Source organism: Cyprinus carpio, chromosome B23, assembly GCF_018340385.1.
Source record: "Cyprinus carpio isolate SPL01 chromosome B23, ASM1834038v1, whole genome shotgun sequence".
Classification (NCBI taxonomy): Eukaryota; Metazoa; Chordata; class Actinopteri; order Cypriniformes; family Cyprinidae; genus Cyprinus; species Cyprinus carpio.
Window position 1 is genome coordinate 13,599,915 of NC_056619.1, and position 22,203 is coordinate 13,622,117.

General features: G+C 37.7%; 1 protein-coding gene across 1 annotated transcript in view; it reads left to right on the forward strand.

The window, feature by feature from the left end:
* LOC109090062 (E3 ubiquitin-protein ligase UBR4) overlaps positions 1–22,203 on the forward strand; it is a 48,548-nt gene that overhangs the window by 5,380 nt on the left and 20,965 nt on the right. The window contains 37 exon segments of the mRNA XM_042750102.1: positions 1,763–1,862; positions 1,948–2,085; positions 3,750–3,867; positions 5,206–5,393; positions 6,051–6,207; positions 6,289–6,374; positions 6,478–6,647; positions 6,799–7,078; positions 7,163–7,295; positions 7,444–7,523; positions 9,301–9,429; positions 9,522–9,704; positions 9,802–9,924; positions 10,013–10,242; positions 10,432–10,550; positions 10,640–10,737; positions 10,823–10,980; positions 11,063–11,269; positions 11,361–11,462; positions 11,552–11,652; positions 11,734–12,121; positions 13,227–13,290; positions 13,367–13,558; positions 13,643–13,713; positions 13,806–13,953; positions 15,759–15,992; positions 16,073–16,243; positions 16,322–16,504; positions 16,593–16,751; positions 16,887–17,039; positions 18,574–18,801; positions 18,919–19,076; positions 19,197–19,368; positions 20,365–20,566; positions 20,657–20,820; positions 20,924–21,140; positions 21,467–21,683. Coding sequence (XP_042606036.1) covers positions 1,763–1,862; positions 1,948–2,085; positions 3,750–3,867; positions 5,206–5,393; positions 6,051–6,207; positions 6,289–6,374; positions 6,478–6,647; positions 6,799–7,078; positions 7,163–7,295; positions 7,444–7,523; positions 9,301–9,429; positions 9,522–9,704; positions 9,802–9,924; positions 10,013–10,242; positions 10,432–10,550; positions 10,640–10,737; positions 10,823–10,980; positions 11,063–11,269; positions 11,361–11,462; positions 11,552–11,652; positions 11,734–12,121; positions 13,227–13,290; positions 13,367–13,558; positions 13,643–13,713; positions 13,806–13,953; positions 15,759–15,992; positions 16,073–16,243; positions 16,322–16,504; positions 16,593–16,751; positions 16,887–17,039; positions 18,574–18,801; positions 18,919–19,076; positions 19,197–19,368; positions 20,365–20,566; positions 20,657–20,820; positions 20,924–21,140; positions 21,467–21,683 — 6,021 coding nt within the window.

Consider the following 22,203-nt stretch of genomic DNA (forward strand, 5'->3'; position numbering starts at 1 on the left):
AATGAATGTGGGTGCGTAAAATATAAGAGAGCCCTAAAATGCATGTGCCAAGTTCTTAGAAATAGTCTGTTCATGTTAGTTTTAAAAACGTTCAGTTTTGTGACTTCAATGTAAATGTAAATTTGGTGTGATGATCAGCTAAAAAGTTACAACCTATTTTCGTTACATCATGATTCCATGTGAGAGAACGCGGCTTAATCATTATTTAAAAAAAATAATTATTATTATTATATATTTTTTTTTTTTTTTTTTTTTTTTTTTTTTTTTAGCAGCAGTGTGTGTATATACACTGCTGTTCAAAGTTTGGAAGAGATACACTGAGGTATTCAGTAAATGTAAAGCACAATTCAAAAGTTTTGGTTTTTAATGGAGTTTCTTATGCTCATCAAGGCTGTATTTATTTGATCAAATACAGAATAAAAATGTAATATTGAGATATTTCAATTTTTTAATATTGGTTTTCTGTTTTAATATACTTTAAAATATAATTGATTTCTGTGATCAAAGCTGAATTTTCAGCATCATTACTCCTAGTCTCGTGTAGCCAGAGCTTCAGACTGAAGGTCTGGAATTCATGGCAGTTTTCATTGGCCAAGGCCCGCCCATGAGGCCGTTTGACTGACATGTCAAACAACCAATCACAGTTCGTTTCGTTCATCGTCACGTTTCAAGGCGTGGAAACGTCCCCACAATAACAGTGTGTAAAACTCTCGGACATATTTTAAAGATTCTGTGGCGCAAACTTTAAATATTTCACAAACTTTTGAAAATCCAGCGTTAAGCTGATCCTGATAAGCGCTCGTGGTCACAGTTGTAAACACGGCAGCTTTCTTCTTTCATAAGGGGGTTTGGCGCCACAGCATCTTTGTTTCCAGGCGGAGCGTTAAAGAACGTGACACACACGTCTCTTGGAAATCCTGTAGAATTCAACCAGAATTATTTTATGAATAAAAAGTTAAAAAGAATAGCATTTATTTAAATTTAAAGTCTTTTTTAAAGTTATGAGTATTTGATTTTTTTTTTTATCCTTGTTTAATTGATGTATTAATTTATTTATTATTTTTATTCTGACTGTAGTGTATATTGTAACACAAGATTTCTATTTTGAATAAATGCTTTTTTTTTATTTATTTATTTTATATTCATAAAAGAATCCTGAAAAAATTCTCACCGGTTCCAAAAAACATGAAGCAGTTTCCAACATTGATAATAAATCAGCATATTAGAATGATTTCTGAAGGATCTTGTGACACTGAAGACTGGAGTAATGATGCTGAAAATACAGCTTTGCATCACAGGAATAAAATATATTTTAAATATATTAAAATAGAAACTGTTATTTTGCGATAATATTTCACAAAATAACAGGGGGTTTTTCTGTCTTTTTGGTCAAATAAATACTGCCCTGATGAGCACAAGAAACATTGGTAAAAAATAAATATATAAATATAAAGCAGAAATCCTCTCTACATTATTTCCTTTTTTTCTGCTTGTTGGTAGCAAAAATTTATGATATAATATAAAATTGTTAAATGTTTTATTTAAAATATTTATTTATATTTATTATGATATCAGGACAGTATCATGTCATTTTTGTCTTTATGTACCCCAAACAATATCATATTTTTAATACAGAAATATATTAAACCTAATAGGTGAAATGTGTTGAATGTTTGAGTTGCATATTTTGTGTATTTTCGATTATTACAAAAATGACATGAGACAAGTGTGTCAGTAAATGTGAAGTATTTTCTCTCATCAGGCACCAAGGTTTTGGGGTTCTGTCAGTCATTCTGGCCAATCATTCAATCAAGCTGCTCACATCACTGTTCCAGGACTTGCAAGTGGAGGCTCTTCACAGAGTAAGACTGAACATAACTGCTTCTTTTAAACTACCGGAGCATTTTTGTGTTGTGAATACGAGTGAAGCTGTTTTCTGTCTTGCAGGGATGGGCCAGTGACGGGCCTCCAGCAGAGCTGAACATCATGGCCCAGAGCACGTCCATACAGAGAGTGCAGAGACTCATTGACTCAGTCCCTCTCACCAATCTGCTCTTCACGCTGCTCTCCACCTCCTATAAAAAGGTATGTGACCACAAGTAGTGTTGCTTTCGTCAACGAAAATTATGACTAAATATCATCATCAACAAAACTTTATCACGTGACGAAAACGAGACAAGACGCAACCTAAATGCTGGTCATGTGACGATGATTATAATTAAATGTATAATGCAATATTGTTGACGAATAAAAACTTAATGTGGTTTACAAAATAACTATGCTAAAATGTCTTCATTTTCGTTGACCAAAACGAGACGAAACGAAATGTTATAATGTTATTTTGTCTCGTTTAGTCGCGTTATTATTATTATTGTGCAGTATTTCTGTTTCCTGTGTCTCACGTCAGAGGCTGCATCACGTTTAGTCGTAGTGCGTAGACGCAGGCGACATCACTTCCTCAAGCCCCACTCGCTGGCATTATTTAGAAGACGACAAAAAACAAAGTTAAGCGGGATTTATACTTTCGCCTGGCTCCACTTCGCAAGCCTCCGCTGACTGCAAGCGGACTTTCCCAAACGGACAAGGCTTTTATACTTGTTGCGTTCACCGTTGTACTATTCTTTGAAACGACAGGGGAGTGACGAGGAGTAATTGTCCTCTAAAACCGTCGGGAATCACCGGTGAGAAGTCGTTAGCCAGTACAAGTCTTGTGATGAATGAGTTGATGAATTAATTAACTTCTTTATGTACAAACTTAAAACAGTCTTAAACTATTAGCTGTATTTCACATCAAACACAAGACAACTTTAAAAAAATAGTGTATAATTAATATCTAAATGAATTCTAATTCTGTTTTATACCCCAAAAAATTCAGTCAAAAAGCACCTGATGGAGTTTGAACTTCTCATTAAACTGCTTCTGTTTCGCACAAAAGCCGGCACAGATGTGCATGTTCGGATGCGGAGCAGTGCAGAAAGTCACAAAAAATGCCGTGCACGCTGCCATGCGAAATGAGTTCACACGCACTCAAAGAGAACTTCCTGCAACACCGTGATGACGTCATTTTCCACGCTCACCCAAGCATACTTGTGGATGCGTCGAGTATAAATCAGCCTTGACACAGAAAGGGACCAATGGCTGGCCAGCCGGGGTTCATCTTTGGGAGAAAAATTAGCTGATTATTTATTTATTTATTTTTATTTTATTTAAATTTATGTGTGTGTACTTCTAACATGATTGGTTGGTAAAATAAATGTAAATTCAAATCAGAGAGTCTTCCCTGTCTGGAATGGATGTATATTTTTGTGTTTGTACTTTTAGATTGATTTGTTTAAAATGGGTTTGGCTAAAAGTCTGTACTACTAGGTACTTGTATTATATTGACTGGGTTAAATGGAATGGCATTACTTAAAAAAAAAAGACAAATACAATTTTCATTAACAAAAACTAGACTAAATGTCATCAGTTTTCGTCGACTAAAACTAGACGAAAATAGTCATGGATAATTCTGACTAAAATAAGACTAAAATGCTCAGACTTTTAGCTGACTGGAACTTGACTAGACTAAAAAGGGTATGAACGTGACTAAAACTAAAAAAAACTAAAATGACAGCTTCACACAAAGACTAGACTAAAATTAAAACAGGCCGCCAAAAACAACACTAACCACAAGACTCGATCATGGTTGCTATGAGGAAGTGATCTGTTGTGTTTGATGAATGTGGTGTCTCTGGTTCTGCTTGATTCAGGCGTGTGTGCTGCAGCGTCGTGTGTGTGTTTGTGTGAGCAGTGACGCCAGTGCCTCCACTGACTCCAACACTTACTACGAAGATGACTTCAGCAGCACAGAAGAGGACAGCAGCCAAGGTAGCAAACACTGAAGATTTCTCAGTATTTACCCTTGTTAATAAAGGCCACAGTGAGGTCAGACATTGAAGCTGATTTAGTTCATATAAACAGAGTAGTTGTTTTTAACAGTAAATTTCCCCATTAGAACGATATCTAGCTGGGTGAATCTAATAAAAAGTCCAAGTCCAATGTCCAAGTTGTATTTCATAATCAAAAGCAAAAATTATATATTTTGCAGAAAAAGGAAGCATATTTTTGGAAAAATTCTCATGAAAATTATATTTCCATTGACGAATATCTGAATGGAATAGTAATGGATCCTGTTCACAATTTTATTTTATTTTATTTATTACACACTGTTATCCCTTGTTTTGTTTTGTTTTTTACCGCTGAAGAAGTAAACTAGATACATGGAATTTAGAAATGATTTTTTTTTTTTTTTTTTTTCATTACAGTAGGCTGCTGACTATAGTGAAGGATATTTAAATATGCTTATTTTGATGTCAATGATGTCAAACACACAATTCTTTTATTTTTTTTTATTTATTTTATGCCCATTGTTTCCCTGTTTTTTTTTTTTTTTTTTTTTTACCCCTGAAGAAATAAACTTTCTATATGTACTTTTATTAGTACATATACATGAACATTACTGTAATGCTGATTTTAGAGTTAGCTACTGACAGCTGGGAAGGGTTGATTTAAATTTTTTCTTTATTTTGATAACAATATTGTCAAATTGCATTATTCTTTTTCTTTCTGCAAAATATAATGTTCATGTTTTCCCCACTTTTGATTGAAATATGACCTGTGCATATCTTGACAGCTTTTATAAGCAGCAGTTCCCCCAGCAGTCTTTGTAATGTTATTAGCATGAGTTATTTTTTATGCAGCTGAGGTCAGGGTTTGCTTGTGGTTTACTGAGCTAGTGTCAGGGCTGAGGAATCTCAGGGACATTCTTAGGCAGTTCCTGAGCGCTGCACGCTGTAGTAGAAGGACAGCAGTCAGGCCTCCCCAGAGCTCAGAGTCAGGTCAGTTTACTTCCTGTTCCTGAACACAGTGGCACGCTAAGCATGCTCTGCTTACTGCACCGTTCTGGCAGCCGTCACAGCTAGTGACAGTGTTCGTTATTTCAGCAGAGAGAAGACAGGAGAGGACAAGAGCAGCTTGTTTCTCAGGTCAGCAGATCTCTGTCTTAGGTCAGAATCATAGTGTCTCATTATGCTTCTATTTATTGTGCCTTAAATCTATTTAAGATCTTGTTATGGTTTATTTCCATGGCTAATGTAGCTTTGTTTGCATACAGAACAATGACTTGATTGAATGCGATGCTGAATGTGGCTCTTGGTGTGTTTTCAGATGATGATAGTGAGCCCATTCTGGGGCTGTGGTTTGAAGAGACTATTTCTCCCAGTAAAGAGAAGGTGGCACCTCCACCTCCCCCTCCACCCCCACCACTGGAAACATCCCCGAGACTCAAGAGCCCCAGCAAGCTGAACACGGCAGAGAACGGCAACATCCTGGCTAGTCGCAAGGACCCGGAATTGGTAAGGCCACGATGTGTAGTGCAATGCTGATTTTGACTAACTTTGCTGCTAGAACTTAAATGTTGTTTTCTGTCCTGTACAAACATATTTGTTACATAACTCATAACCAACCTTGTCAAAGCAAATTAGACTCGTTTATGATTTAGCTGCTCAGAGTCAGTGTAACCTCAGTTTTGATGTTGAATCAAAATTTATCATATTTTCTGTATTTTACGATTTAAGTGCATACAATTTTTTTTTTGTCATTCAAATTTTTCTTATAAATACACAAATAGTACTTTTAATTAATCAAAATGATTCAAAAGCCACTTTTGTCTCTGTGTGATATTTCAGGCATGCCATTAGGTTGTCAGAATAAGTCCAGTATAACTGCCATATCAGCTAGTACAAAATAAAAAAACTTTTTAAATAAGATTTAAAATCTCTTGAGTTTTATATTTTTTATATATTTTTTTTTTTTTAAATAAGATTTAAAATCTCTTGAGCATGTTGACTTAAGGACGACTTTTTTTTTTTTTTTTTTATTTTTTTTTAAATAATTTTTATATATAATTTTTCAGTGATATACAATTATTTTTGTATATTATTTTATTTATTTACTTCACACTGGATGAGTGAAGTTTTCATTTTCACATAAAGACATGTTGTTTCTTCCAGTTTTTGAGTTTGGCCTCAAGCATACTGAACTTCATCACCACCTCCATGCTGAAATCCAGAAACAATTTCATTCGCAACTACCTGAGCGTGTCCCTCACGGAGCAGCACATGGCCACCCTCGCCAGCATCATCAAGGATGTCGACAAAGATGTCAAAGGTTGTTTTTTTTTTTTTTATTAAACTCCTAACTCTGATCTTACATTTAGGCTTTTCCTAACATGTAACCTTTTTTGTCCAGGTTCCTCTGATGAAGAGTTCGCCTCAGCCCTCTATCACTTTAATCACTCTCTGGTAACATCTGACCTGCCCTCTCCATCCCTACAGGTAAATTTTGAATTATGCTTGAAAACAAATCTCAATATTAATTTAACCCATTTTAAATAGATGTCAGGTATCTGATACCTTGTTTTCTTTAACTTTTCTTCAGAACACTCTTCTGCAGCAATTGGGTGTTGCCCCATTCTCAGAGGGTCCCTGGCCCATGTACATCCATCCTCAGTCCCTCTCAGTGCTCTCCAGGTTACTGCTGATCTGGCAGCATAAAGCCAGCCAACAGGGGGAGCCTGATGTACCAGAATGCATGAAGGTCTGGGAAAGGTATGACATCACTTAATCTTACACCTCTTTTCTTAAATCTAGCATTGGATTTTTTACCAAATTCTCATCCATGTGTATATTATGTGTTCGCATCAAGTTCATATAACATTGCGTAACATTCTCAATCTGTGTGTTTTTTGTTTCCTTTTAGGTTTGTGGGCACTCTGAAGCAGCACACACTACAGGGAGCAGTGCCTGTGGACGAGGACCTCAATGTTGAACACCTTCAGCTGCTTCTGCTCATCTTTCACAACTTCTCTGAAAAGGGCCGCCACAGCATCCTCACCCTCTGCATGCAGACCATTGCTGAAATCGCGGCCCACGTGGATTCTCAGCTTCAGGCTGTACCCCTCAACCTGGCCCGCATCTTGCTTGTGTTCGACTACCTGCTGCACCAGTACTCAAAAGCTCCCGTGTACTTGTTTGAGCAGGTACGGATCTAGCTGAACTTTCACTGGAAATATACCACTGTTTTGTAGCTAGTCTGTAACAATTATTTTTTTATTTGCTCACTAGTTCAGTACAATCTTCTGACACCCCTGTCATCCGGGGCCAGTTCAGGACAGGAGGGAGGAAAGAGAGGTGCTGTCCCACTTTATTATGGTTTCAAAGAGGTGGAAGAGAACTGGGCTAAGCACTGCTCGGCAGGTAGGAGTAAGTCAGATCTCTTATATTTCACTCAGTTGTGCACTTTATGGTCGATATCAAACATACTGCATTGTAACAGTTGTAAGCTTTCCTAATCTAGTGTAAGAACTGTTTTGATTGTTGTATGTCTGTCGTCACTCTCAATTAGATTCCACAGTGCAGCCGAAATTCTACTGCGTTCTGTCTCCTGAAGCTTCAGAGGATGACAGGAGTCGACTTGACGGCAAGGTGAGGCTACACATCACAAGTCTGCACAAGTATTGGAGACATGGGAGTATCTGTGCACCCAGTTAAAGAAAACCATTTTGGTCTTTAGCAAACTTTTTCTTGGAAATTTGGCATGGAATATCTAGTATCTTATAGTGTACTGCTTTAATTACTCAAAATATTTATTTAAATATAATTATATAATATGTTCTTATTGTATATTATAATTTAATATAAATAAGAATATTATATTGTATATTATAATTAGGGCTGTCAGTTTAGTACGTTATCTTAATTAGTTATGAAAAAATAACGCTGCCCCTGCCCCCAGACCTGTACGCCATCTTACATTTCATAGTTGACTGTTGGCAAATATGATGCAGGGCAACGACTCCATAAATGCAGTTCTGTCCTGAAATTCAAGATATTGGGGCAAAAAAAAATGTACCTGTATGAGTATTTGTCTGATATTTTTATCACATGATAAGCAATATCACATGAGCAGCGAGAGCAATAGTGCTGTTTATGTTTGACTAACACAATGGGTTTTTTTATACAACAGTTCAGTAAATAAGAAGCTAGTATTGTTATATTTTAAACATGTAATACTGTGTTTTTGCACAATTTTGCCAACAAAAATATTACCTATAAAGCCACAGCAGAACTTTTGTGTGCTTTGTTACTGAATGAACTTGCATTTTGAATTAACCCGAATGAATGAAAGACTCATAAAGACATTTACTGCCACCTGCTGGCAGTTTTAGTTTTTTCTGTAGAGTGTCACTTAATTTATAAAAAAATAAACGGTGGTTTTAGTTTTTTTTTTTTATTTTTGGTTTAACTTGATTTTTTAATTGATAATTTTTTAAATGATAATAATAATTCTTTGAATATTTTAAAGACTGTTGGTAACCAGTTTTGTTTACCAGTGACTATCATTTCATGAACAAAAATTACTGAGATGTTTCTGTAATTATCTTTTTATGTTATATAGTTTGTTACAGTACTATCTTGTTGCCTAAATGTTTGTGTAATAAGCTTTGTTGAGTCAAATAAATAATTTATTTCTGAAGCTACTATTTGTAATGTCTACTTGATATTTTCTCATTTAACACAATAATAGCTTTAAATAATATTTTGTGTGGTATTTTCACAGCCAAACTTAGTTTGATTAGTTAATCAATGTAACGTAATTAATTAGATAAATATTTTTTAATCAACTGACAGCCCTTATTATAATCTAATATTTAATAAAAAAAAAATTATAATTATATTAAAATATATTATTATTATTATTATTATTATTATTATACAATAATACAATTATCTTAATTATAATAGTTTTTGTATCTGATTTTAAGAGATAATATCAAATATTTGTACATGTTTTTAAAAAGATGCATATAAATGTTTATTTAAACTGTTTATAAATAAAACCACAGAGACATTACAAGAAGATTAAAAATGTAAAAAAAAAAATAGCATACAATAAGGAATTCGTACACCAAAAATTGTATTGTGTAGATTTATTATTATTTTAATATACCAATAATAATTAAAATAACAAACACATTAATATGGTGCTATAAAAATGTGATTATAGGCCAGGCTTTAATGCAGCTCCCCCATATTATACATTACGTTTCTGAGATCCTGTCTCTTTATTTACCATGAGGTTCTTGGCATTAAAAGTTTGAAGACTCCTGCTTTTTATATCTATATGACTATATAAATAAAAAAAAATTTTGTTTCTGAGATCCTGTCTCTTTTTTTTCCATGAGGTTGTCAACTGTTACAGGCTTTCCAAGTGCTGTTCAATGGCACGGTAAAGTATGACGACTTATACTCCTCTCTGATCTTCCTGCTGGCTGCGGGATCCCGCTTTGACACAGCAAGACGGCAAGAAAACAAGCCCGTCACCCCAGTAGTGAGTTACACACATTCTGCAATTTTTACAGTCGACTTTGTGTTTGTGCTGGTTGACTTTGCCCTAAATGTTGTTGTCAATCTCTGGTACAGGAAGCATGTTCCTTGCAGTACTACTTCCTGGTGCTCTGGAAAATCCTGGGAGTGCTGCCACCCTCAAAGGCCTATGTTGAGCAGCTTAAGAGTGGCAACAGTGACCCCAGTGAGAGCGACATCTTGCACACCCTAAGATGGTCATCAAGGTTACGAGTCAGTACCTACGTTAACTGGATCAAGGTTAGTTTTATCATTTTTACACTAAGAAAATATAACCAACTGATCAAGATGCCTTGAAGTTATTAAGGTCAATCATCTGTTAACATTCTTTAATCAGGAGCACCTAGTGAAACAGGGAATGAAAGCTGACCACGCCACATCTCTGATCGAAGTGGCCTCAGCTAAATGCAGTGTAGTGAAATATGATGTGGAGCTTGCAGAGGAATACATCGCCAGACAGGTACACTCTTAGAGTAGCCATTAACAGCTGATATAGATTTTTCTGCTTGTCTCCTAATATATGGCCTCATAAAACCTCTCCTTTACAGATTTCGTCATTTTGCTGTGTGAACCCCAACAGCATCCTACCTCTTCACCAAGTACCCTCTCTACAAACCATCTACACATTGGATGCTGTAATTTCCAAAGTGCAAGTGTCTTTAGATGAGCATTTCTCCAAAGTAGCTGCTGATACAGACCCCAACAAATCCTCCGAGATCACCAAAAACCTGCTGCCCGCCACGCTGCAGCTCATTGAGGTCTACACAGCCTTCACCAGGTGCTGGTTACACCACATGCACCACAATAAAAAAAGCAACCTTAAAATAACACGAGAGTCCATAATGAAGTTAATTTTCATTTCATTTTTGGATGAACCATCTCTTTAAAGTACACAAGTAAACATTAGAAAACCAAACCAAGTTCTTAAGCCCTTCCTGATTGGTTTGCTGGTCATATCTTTGCTCAGGTCATACCTGCTGATGAGCCTGCCAGAAGAAGGAGAAAACAAACCCACAGAAGCTAAACTGCAGGGTTATGCTGCTGTGTTGTCCATCGGATCCACACGCTGCAAAGCCAATTTGCTTGGTAAGAATTCTGGATAATATTAAGATATTAGTGGCTTTTATGTAAATTTGAATATCTAATCCATTTTGGCTCTGTTTTCACTCTTTCAGGTCAGGCTGTGATGCAGAATCTTCCGTCAGCTGTTCAGACATTGTGTGAAACATGGAACAACATTCACACCAATGAATTCCCTAACATTGGCTCATGGGTTAGAATGCTTATCCTTCAGCTCTTCGAGTAAATATAAACTCTCTCACCACTTCACCATAAACTGATTGGTTCTTTGTCCACAGCGGAATGCCTTTGCCAATGACACTATTCCATCGGAAAGTTACATCAGCGCCATTCAGGCTGCCCACCTGGGGACCCTCAGCAGCCAATCATTGCCCTTGGCCTCCTCGCTCAAACACATTCTGCTCTCATTGGTGCGCCTTACTGGGGACCTCATTGTGTAAGTCTTGAGCAACAGTTAAAACAGGCATATCTGTATAAAAGATTGACAGATGTTAAAGATTACTTGTGTTTTGCTGCAGCACAGAGGAGCTGAACAGTCCACAGGTGATCCGCACGCTGCTGCCCCTCCTGCTGGAGAGCAGCACAGAGAGCGTGGCGGAGATCTGCAGCACTTCGCTGGAGAGGATCCTGGGCCCTGCTGAATCAGACGCTTTCCTGGCCCTCGTCTACGAGCGCCTCGTCACAGGCTGCTACAACATCATTGCCAATCACTCTGACCCCAACAGGTGGGACCCCAGATGACCATATGGCTTTTAAGCAGACTCCTGAACTGCAATCAGAAGGAATCTAGATTAATATGGTTCTGTTTCCAATTAGTGGTCTGGATGAGTCCATTCTTGAAGAGTGTCTACAGTACTTGGAGAAACAACTGGAAAGCAGTCAGGTCCGAAAAGCAATGGAGGAGTTCTTTTCCTTCAGGTAAGTCTTGGCTGAATGATATTTCTTTAGAAATCTATAGAAGAATTTTGCATCAGTTTAATACATCGTTTTCCTCCCTTGTCTTGTAGCGGAGAATTGGTGCAGATCATGATGGCCACTGCCAATGAGAATCTATCTGCAAAGTTTTGTAACCGGGTTCTGAAGTTCTTCACCAAACTGTTCCAGCTCAGTAAGTAGCCATGCAACGTCTCCCAGAAATGTGCCATTTGATTTCCCCCTCTCACACGTCCCATCTGTGTTCATCCCTCAGCCGAAAAGAGCCCCAATCCCAGCCTTCTGAGCCTGTGTGGCTCACTAGCCCAGCTGGCTTGTGTGGAGCCCACGAGGCTGCAGGCCTGGCTAAGGCGCATGACGGCCTCCCCTCCTAAAGATTCGGACCAGCTGGACACAGTGCAAGAGAACAGGCAGCTACTGCAACTCCTCACCTCCTACATTGTCCGTGATAACAGCCAGGTGGGCGAGGGCGTTTGCACTGTGCTTCTGAGCACTCTCATTCCCATGGCAACGGAGATGCTGGCCAGCGGGGATGGGGCAGGATTCCCTGAGCTCATGGTCATCATGGCCACTCTAGCCAGTGCAGGACAAGGAGCAGGACATCTACAGCTACACAGAGCTGCCATTGACTGGCTCACGAGATGGTAAGTGACTTGGATAAAAATACACAGAGCTGCCATTGACTGGCTCACGAGATGGTAAGTGACTTGGATAAAAAAAACACATACATACATACATACATACATACATACACATTTTGTAATATACAAAGAAGAAATATTATCCAGGGTGTCTGTGGGTCCTTAAAAAGTCTTAATGTTTTAAATTCAGATTCGATGGGTCTTAAATATTTTTGCTCGCATTACCGCTAAAATATCTTCAGTCTGACGGACCTGTTTACAATCATTGGACAGACCGAAGATTTTTTTCTACCCCCGCAGTAGTTACTGCATCATCAGAGAGAGTTGCAGTAGCAGAATACAGTTGAACTACCTTCTTAATGTTCTCAATAATAATAATAATAGTAATTATTATTATTATTATTATTATTATTGTTATATAGGTGGAGCTACAGCTGATCAGCCTTCTAGCTAGATTAAAATGTTTAATTTTTACTTGCCTGACCAAACAAATAGCCTGATTAAAACATAAGTGACAGAAAAAAAATAACCAGGGAAGCATCGGTGTAAACAGCGATTGATAATGAATAGTGTATTTCTGGTATCAAGGTTGCGCTGTTAAAGCTTGCTCTGTTTGTCTCTTTGTGAGAGACTTCAGAAGAAATGAGCATAAAATATATATATATATATATAAACAGGATAATGAATATTTTAAAATAGTATTATTCTATTAATTTTAAATTGTTATATTAATATTATAAAAATATTAGTATTATGTAAAATATTTTACATTACATTTACATAATAATAGTAAATAAATTAATGAAAATAAATAATCTATAAGGTGTGTTTCAGTATAAGATACAATTTACATTTAACAAATATACTTACATTTATATGTCAGCATTTTATCAGACACGCTTTTGAAGTGCATGTTCCCTAGAAGGGAGTGCTTTCTATTTTTTCCTAGAAGAGAATAAAAGGCAAAGAATATAAGTTTTGACCTCAGTATGACCTAAAACCTACCATACATAGGCTGAACATAGGCCACAAAATTTCTACCCTGATTTTATGGGGTCTTTTACCTCTGATAAAATCTAAACCTGACCTTTTCATCTTTTTCTTTCAGTAAAAAATACTTGTATCAGAAGAATGTTGTGGAAAAAGTTACAGCCAATGTGTCACAAGGCAAGGTAAGTGTTAAGTCCATTTTGATGGTAAGCATTTGCGCATTTGTGTCGGACCATAAGTGAACGCTCTTGTTTGCAGCATGCCAGCATGCTGGAGTGTGCCTGCCACATCATTTCCTACCTGGCAGATGTGATGAATGCTTTGAGGCAGAGCAGTGGCCAGGGCTCATCCCAGCTTCTGATGGAGGGAGAGGAGAAGGCTATTGAAGTTGACTCTGACTGGGTGGAGGAGCTGGCCGTAGAGGAGGAAGACTCACAGGCTGAAGACTCGGTCAGGAGAAAGTCTGCTCACTGTGGCTTAGATTTAAATATTGCTTCACTTTTTCCAATCATATCTGAGTTTCTTATGTTTTAGGATGAGGATTCACTCTGCAATAAGCTATGCACCTTCACCATCACACAAAAGGAGTTCATGAACCAGCACTGGTAATGGATCAACTCGGCATTCCTATGCTATGCAACAGAAGCGTTCAGAAGCTGTGCTGTGGGTCTTTAATCTCCTGCTCTTCCCCATATAGGTATCACTGTCACACCTGTAAGATGGTGGATGGGGTAGGTGTGTGCACAGTGTGTGCCAAGGTCTGTCACAAAGACCATGAGATCTCCTATGCCAAATACGGCTCTTTCTTCTGTGACTGCGGTGCCAAGGAGGATGGCAGCTGCCAGGTGAGACCGAATACTTCAGGTCATCATGGGAAAAGAGCAACTGCGGTAACTTTGGCTTGCAAATCATTTATCATTGACTGTCATTAGCTCATTTCAGACCTCCCTCAATTCATCAGGGTTTGGAACATTTCATCTTTTGGTTTTTTGATAATTAAGCAAGTTTGGTAGTATATTACTTCAGATGAATTCAGTCCATTTCATTGTTGTTAAAGGAATAGTTCACCCCCAAAAAATTTACATTTACTTGTGGTGTTTCAAACCTACAGGAAGAGTTGTTGTACAGCTGTTTTTAATGTAATAATGGCTGTTAAACTTTTCAGATTCTAATCAAGAATGCAATATTTAAGTCTGCAACTTCTTGTGTGCAACTCTGTTATTGAATGATTTTAGATTATTACAACAACAAATGTAGCATTCCTTAAAATTTTACTCAACACATTACAGTCATTTTCTACTGCATGGATGGCAAAAAAGTAAATAATTCAACCCTGTTACAACCCCCTTTTTTTTTTCAAAAGTTTATCAAAAACTACAAACAAACATTTGATCCAGAAGTAGTATAGGCTTAAGTAAGTTTGACTAAATTTGCAAACTTTTTTGATAGCTTATCAAATATATATATTTAATGCTTTTAAAAGACATCTGTTATGATCACAAAGGCTGCATCTGTTTGATCAAAAACAGAGTGAAAACTAACATTTGTGAAATAATATTACATTTAAAGTGCCCCATTATGCCATTTTTATGGTTCTAAATATTGTTTTGGGAGTCTCCTACAATAGGATTACATGCATGCAAGGTTTTCTCAAAATGTGCATTTAATATCACCTCATTTTCCAGAGATTCTCAAACGATTTGTTCGAAGCAGTTCAAAGAAGTCTCTCTAAGCCCCTCCTTTCCGTGAGCCTGCTATGCTCTGATTGGTCAGATGGCCTAGTCTGTTGTGATTGGTCTACCGTGTACTGTGCATCCGAAACGATACGCCTATTTCAATAGTTCTGTAATAGTTCCGTCACGGAAGTGGGATTTGAATTGCTAACGACTCGAGTCGATTCTTTATTTAGGGAGACAATAACTTCATTATCGTGCACTTTCAGCTCTACAGCTTTGCAGATCGTTTGCATTCACATACAGCTATATTACACACAGCATAAAAGGCAATATTGGAAATGGCATAATAGGGACTCTTTAAAAAATGCTTTTCTATTTTAATGTATTTTAGTATTTTAATATATTTTCAGCAGCCATTACTGCAGTCTTCAGTGTCATATAATCCTCCTGAAATCCTTCAGAAATCAATTTCTTAAAAAATATAATCTTACTGACTCTAGGGCTAGGGCCGATATGGCAAAATCAATTTCTTAAAAACAATTTTTTTTTTTTTTTTTTTTTTTTATCCTTCTTCACAACATTTGGGCAAATCTCGGTTTTTAACTAGTCAACTTGAAAATGTAACTACAACATGATTCAAGAAAATTCTATTCCAAGTGCACGAGGCTGAGTAAATGTAACAATTTTAATGTTTGGGTGAACTGTTCCTTTAATCTTCAATATAGTTGTAGTATTTCCTTAAGATTTTCACATACTTTTCTAATTAAAAAGATTTTCAGATGATCATTTCAACATTTAAGCCATATTCACTCATGCATGTCTCCTTGATGGAAACACAAAGCATGTAACAATCAAATTTGACCCCCCTCTTCCCTGTGGTTCCCCCTCCTGACATAAACATCCTTTATAATTAAGTCTGAGTAATGAAATGTATCCCACATCCCTGATCTTGGGTCTGTATCCTTATTTTATAGGCTCTAGTGAAAAGAAGTCCCAGCAGTGGAATGAGCTCCACCATGAAGGAGTCCTCTGCATTCCAGAGCGAGCTGCGCATGCCGGAGAGCGCCATCCGTCACCAGAGCTCCTCGCCCGCGGACAAGGGAAAAGTCACCATCTGTGATGGCAAAAGCAGTGACCAAGACAAACCTAAGAAGAGCAGCGTGTGTAAAAACATAGAGGGCTGCAGAGAGGATCTACTCATCCAAGTGGTATGAGAACTTCTTCATTCTCTGAATCTGTTTTGATATTAGAAGTGCATCTGACTCACTGCAATCATTACTTTTCGCAGGCGAGCTCCTCCACAGCAGCCCTGGTGCTGGAATTGCTCATTTTCCTAATGGATGCCATTCAAACCAATTTCCAACAGGCATCGGCTGTGGGCAGCAGCAGCCGGGCTCAGCACGCTCTCAATGAATTACACACTCAAGACAAGACGGTTGAGATGACAGATCAGCTCATGGTATGAACCAAACAACTGAAGACTAATTCTAACACACACACATCGATATTTGACACTAAACATGTTTTTACCCTCCAGGTTCCCACACTGGGCTCACAAGAGGGTGCTTTTGAGAACGTCAGGATGAACTACAGTGGAGATCAAGGACAGACCATCCGCCAGCTCATCAGCGCCCATGTCCTGCGTCGGGTGGCCATGTGTGTGCTGTCGTCCCCTCACGGACGCAGACAACACCTCGCTGTCAGCCACGAGAAGGGCAAGGTAATCCAGAAATCCTGAACACCAATTTGTGTCTTTGCTGCTTCGTGTTTAATTGTGACTACATGGTGGCTGGCTGTGTTTTTTGCAGATCACAGTTCTGCAGTTGTCTGCGCTATTGAAGCAGGCTGACTCCAGTAAGAGGAAACTGACTCTGACTCGCCTGGCCTCCGCTCCAGTCCCCTTCACAGTTCTTAGTCTCACAGGAAACCCCTGTAATGAGGACTATCTGGCAGTGTGTGGACTCAAGGTAACAAGTGCTGACAAAACTATGAAGGAATTATTTCACAGTTTCCACTGAATCATTTCACAGGGAGATTTAGGAATTATTTCACAGGTTTGTTTCCACTGACTTTTGTCTTGTTTCTCTGCGTCACATCTACAGGACTGCCACGTTCTGACATTCAGCAGCACAGGCTCCGTCTCAGATCACTTAGTCCTGCATCCTCAACTTGCCACTGGAAACTTCATCATCAAGGCCATATGGCTTCCTGGATCACAGACTGAATTGGCTATCATCACTGCTGATTTTGTCAAGGTGAGTAATTGTACTTATGGAACAGCTTATATTTTATTTCAAGTTAATCGATATATTGGCCTGGCCCGAATTTGGCCAATAATCATTAGGGCTGGGACAATAAATCGATGCATCGCGATTCGTCAAACGATTGTGAGACTTTCGGAATGCATCGTGATTCTCTCTCGAATTGACTCTGAGCTTAGTTTTTAACCGCACACTCAAATGCTCACGAAGAAGAGCGCTTGTGCGTTCGGCTGAGTAATGTAAGTGTTTAAATGTACTTGCACGTCGGCTTTTATGATGTGAGATTAATGTAAACACAGCCAACTGTGAACATCCATGTAATTCGCTTCAACCTTTTCAAACTTTATGAATGATTATTTTAGGTTGAAATGGGGTGTGTGTAAGGAACTAGAAGCAAGCAGAATACGGCTATTTCTAAAGCCCGCAGCGCCATCTGCTGTTAAAAACTAAGCTCAGAATCGATACAGAATTATTTCTCAATTTGCGATGTATCGATGTATTGTCCCAGGCCTAATAATCATATAAACGTCGAATTAGTTTGTCAGTTTCAAAATGTGTAAACAATTTATAATGCACGTTTTCTTGCAAACATTTAGTCAACTTTTTTTTTTTTTAATAGTTTGTAAAATAAAACATATATTCAAAAAATTCTAAATATGTTTGGGCTTATAATATTTTTTTTCAAGAAGTCTCTCTTGTTCACCAAAGCTCTGAATTTATTTCAAAAATAGTAAGAACATTATCATTATTACAATTGAAATGTTTATGTTTACTGTTGGTGCCGATAGCCTAGTGGGCAGTGTGCCGACATATAATGGCATAGCGTTATGGGCATCCTGAGTTCGAATCCTGGCTTGAGGACCTTTCCCAATCCCACCCCCTTCTCTCTCTCCCACTTCGCTTCCCGTCTAGTCTACACTGTCCTGTCTTAATAAAGGCATAATGCCCCCCCAAAAAAACATCTTTAAATTTTTACGTTTTCTGTTTTAGTTAGTTTTAAAATGTCATTTATTTTCTGTGATGGCTAAGCTGAATTTTCAGTGGGCTTCGCTTTTCAGTTTCACATAATCCCTCAGAAATCGTTCTAATATGCGGATTTAGTGCTCAAGAAACATTTCTTGTCAATGTTGACAATAGGTTTTTTTTTTTTTTTTTTTGGTAATCAAAATTTTGTAGAAACTATGATGTTTTTTTTTTTTTTTTTTTTTTTTTTTTTTTTTTTTTTTTTTTTAGATTTTGTGAGGAATAGAAAGTTCAGAATAGCAGCATTGATATTAAGAAGAAACATTATAAATATCTTTACTGTCACATTTGATCAATTTAATGAATCCTTGCTGATCAGGTTTCTTTAAAAAAAAAATCTTAATGACTGCAGCCTTTTGAACAACTTTGTGTAACCAAACTACTTGCTGTATTTCAATTAAAAATACATTTATCCCCCAATAAAAAGTGACACAAATTTGCCTGTATAGTCATGTGTCATCAGTTCTATCAAAAGTAATGTCCCTTAAATCACTATTTCTTGCAGATTTATGACTTATCTGTGGATGCCCTGAGCCCCATGTACTACTTTCTGCTACCAAGTTCAAAGATCAGAGATGCTACATTCCTGTTCAACGAGGAGGGCAAAAACATCATTGTGATCATGTCCTCAGCGGGCTACATGTACACTCAGGTGATGGATGAGTCCAGCAGTGCCCAGCACGGCCCTTTCTACGTCACCAATGTTCTGGAGATCAACCACGAGGATCTGAAGGTTTTACAATGTTATATTTTCTTATATAGTCAGATAGACTGCAATAAGTTAACCAAGTGGATTCAGAATGCATTGAGTGTGACCGCATGCCAAGTTTGTTGTGTGTTTGCTTCGCAGGACAGTAATGGCCAGGTGGCTGGAGGCGGAGTCTCTGTGTATTACTCCCACGTTCTGCAGATGCTCTTCTTCAGCTACAGTCAGGGCAAGTCATTCGCTGCCACAGTGAGCTGCAGCAACATGGAAACACGGAGACTCTTTACCATTAATGTCAAAGGGTAGGATTCCTCTTCCTCTTTTAAATTTGTACAGAAAAGTTCAATCTTAAAATAAGATTGTAGCACTCTTTCTCTCGAGTGTTTTGTTTTTCTCTAATGTTTGTTCTCTTGCACATGCAGATCTAATGGAGGTAGTAAGACATCTCCAGCTCTCTGTCAGTGGTCAGAAGTGATGAATCACCCAGGCTTGGTGTGCTGTGTCCAGCAGACCACAGGAATCCCGCTGGTCATCATGGTAAAACCAGACACGTTCCTCATCCAGGAGATCAAAACCCTGCCTGCAAAAGCTAAGGTCAGTTCCTAGAATTTCCTAACGGTCCTAAGTATAGAATATATATTGTGAAACTTTGAATATTTTATTGTTTAAAAAAAAAAAGATTGATAAGTGTGAATCATTTAATGTAACATCTGTTGTTTTGTATTTGTGTTCCCTCCTGCCCACCACTTCTGAGGACTTCTTAGTGTTTTTTTTTTGCTTACTTTGTGTGGCTTGTGTTTGTTTTAATTAATTGCAATTAATAATGTTAGATGTGATTAATCACAGAAAACTGTGCATTTGACTTTACATTTATTCACAGCCTTGGAAATATTATAAAATGATAAATAAAAAAAATAATAATAATACATATTTAATAATAATTTAAAAAAGATTTGTGTTGAGATTAGTTTGCATTACTGGTGCATTTTGTGATTATTGATTGCCAGAAATTGAGAGAAAAAGCATTTTGAGAATTTGTTTTTATATGTCTTTTTGTATTTGAATTTTTTTTTTTATATGTTAAAATTATTGTTATTTGATAACAAGTAAAAAGATTAGTTTTGAGATTAGTTTGCATCACTGGTGCATTTTGATGATTTTTGAATGCCAGAAATTGATTAAATGCATGTTGAAACTGAATTATTATTATTATCAGTCTATATTAAAATTGCAGTTTATTATCATTCCTAGTTTCCGTAGTCACCCGAGTCCCAAATAGGATATACCGAATAGAACATTCCAGTATCACGCACAAGTTCTTAATAACTAATGAATATGCTCCTACCAGAGTCCAATTTCTATTTAACATGGTTAAAGTTCTCTTAGGAAATTGTTACTCAGCAAACACTTTCAAAGAAATGTCTACGTAAACCCTGAATTACACACCATGAAAATACCCAAAGAAGCCTGTATGGCATTAAAACCACCCAACCAAATTTAGTACCAAAGGCTGGAATGGAACAAAATTTTCTGTGCAATAAATCCTAATAGAGTGAAAACACAAATAAGCAATTCTCGCTCTTCCCCTAAATTCAGGACATGGTTGCAATCCGTCACACAGCAAGCAACGAGCAGCAGCGCACCACCATGATACTGCTGTGTGAAGATGGCAGTCTCCGTATATACATGGCCAACGTGGAGAACACGTCCTATTGGCTCCAGCCCTCCCTTCAGCCTAGCAGTGTGATCAGCATCATGAAACCCGTCCGCAAACGCAAGACATCCACGGCCAGTGAGTCACGCCACATTTGCTCTGACTAATCACATTGTTTAGTGTTGTTTAGAGAGATTTTATGTTGCATTTTGTGTTTTTCCTCATCAGCCACACGCACATCCAGCCAAGTTTCTTTCCCTGTGGACTTCTTCGAGCACAATCAGCAGCTGACAGAGGTGGAGTTTGGAGGGAATGACTTGCTGCAGGTCTACAACGGCCAACAGATCAAACACCGTCTGAATTCTACAGGGATGTATGTGGCTAACACTAAGGTAACAAACTTGATTCCAGCTTACAGTATCATTTAGAAATGATCATTAATAGGTCACTAAGACATTCTCACTTTGAGTCATTTATGTTGGTTCTTGTCAACAGCCTGGAGGTTTCACAGTGGAAGTAGTGAACAATAACAACTCAATGGTGATGACGGGAATGAGGGTGCAGGTGGGCACTCAGGCCATCGAGCGAGCTCCTTCTTACATTGAAATCTTTGGGCGCACCATGCAGCTCAACCTGACACGTTCCCGCTGGTTTGACTTCCCTTTCACTCGTGAGGAAGCCCTTCAGGCAGACAAGAAGCTCTCCATTTTCAGTAATGACACGTTCCACAAAAAGAAAAGAAAAATAAATACATAATTAGAATAAATTAGATCAGATTAAAAAAAATACAATTGCATGATATTTAAAAAAAAAAAATCAGAATATAATATTGTGAAATAAAATTAAGTGAATAAAATTATAAGTGTGTGTCATAATTTAAAAAAAAAATTACACTTTTAATATATTTATATTTTTGTATTTTTATATAATTTTGTTTTTTAAATTTTTTTTTTTAAATTTTGAGTTTTTAACATTACATTTTAAGTTTTTAACATTAGTGGTGATTATAAGTAATAAATCTGATTTTTTTTGTTTCAGTTGGTGCTTCAGTCGACCCAGCAGGTGTCACCATGCTGGACTCCATTAAGATTTATGGCAAAACCAAAGAGCAGTTCGGCTGGCCAGATGAGCCCCCAGAGGACTTCCCCTCAGCTGCAGTCAACAACGTGTGCAGCCCCAACCTAAACCAGAGCAATGGCACCGGAGACAGTGACATCACCAGCCCCATCACAACAAGCGGCACTGTACTGGAGAGGTATACTTTTTTCCTAAGTCTGGGTGATCTGATTTCAACCTATTAATTAATATGATTTCCTGTAGAGAAAATGTCTTCTATCTCTGTCTTCATTTCACTTAATTCACTGCATTTAATCTGTATTATTGTCTCAAGAGTGCCCGTATTTGATGTCCGTTAACGTAACTGAAACGAAGAGCAGAGGAGAGAGAAGGGAGTGGGGGGGGAGGGGGGTGTGTGTGACGTGTCCAGTGCATGGCTGCCATCATAATGACCTTGTGCTTGCATGCTTACGTTTCCTGTGTTTGACATACAAATCATTTTTACGCATTTATTTTCTGTGATCCTCACACATTTTTCTTTTTCTTTGCTCCCTAAAACAATAAAAAAGTGTGAAACTGAGTCCTTATCAGCCTTGGACCGGTTAGTAACCGCCCTTTCTCTGCTTGTGTGCATGGTGGTTTGCTCGTGTGTGTGTGTGTGTGTGTGTGTGCGAGAGACAGCAGTCAGACTGAGCTTGCTCTGGTGTAGATCATGCAGG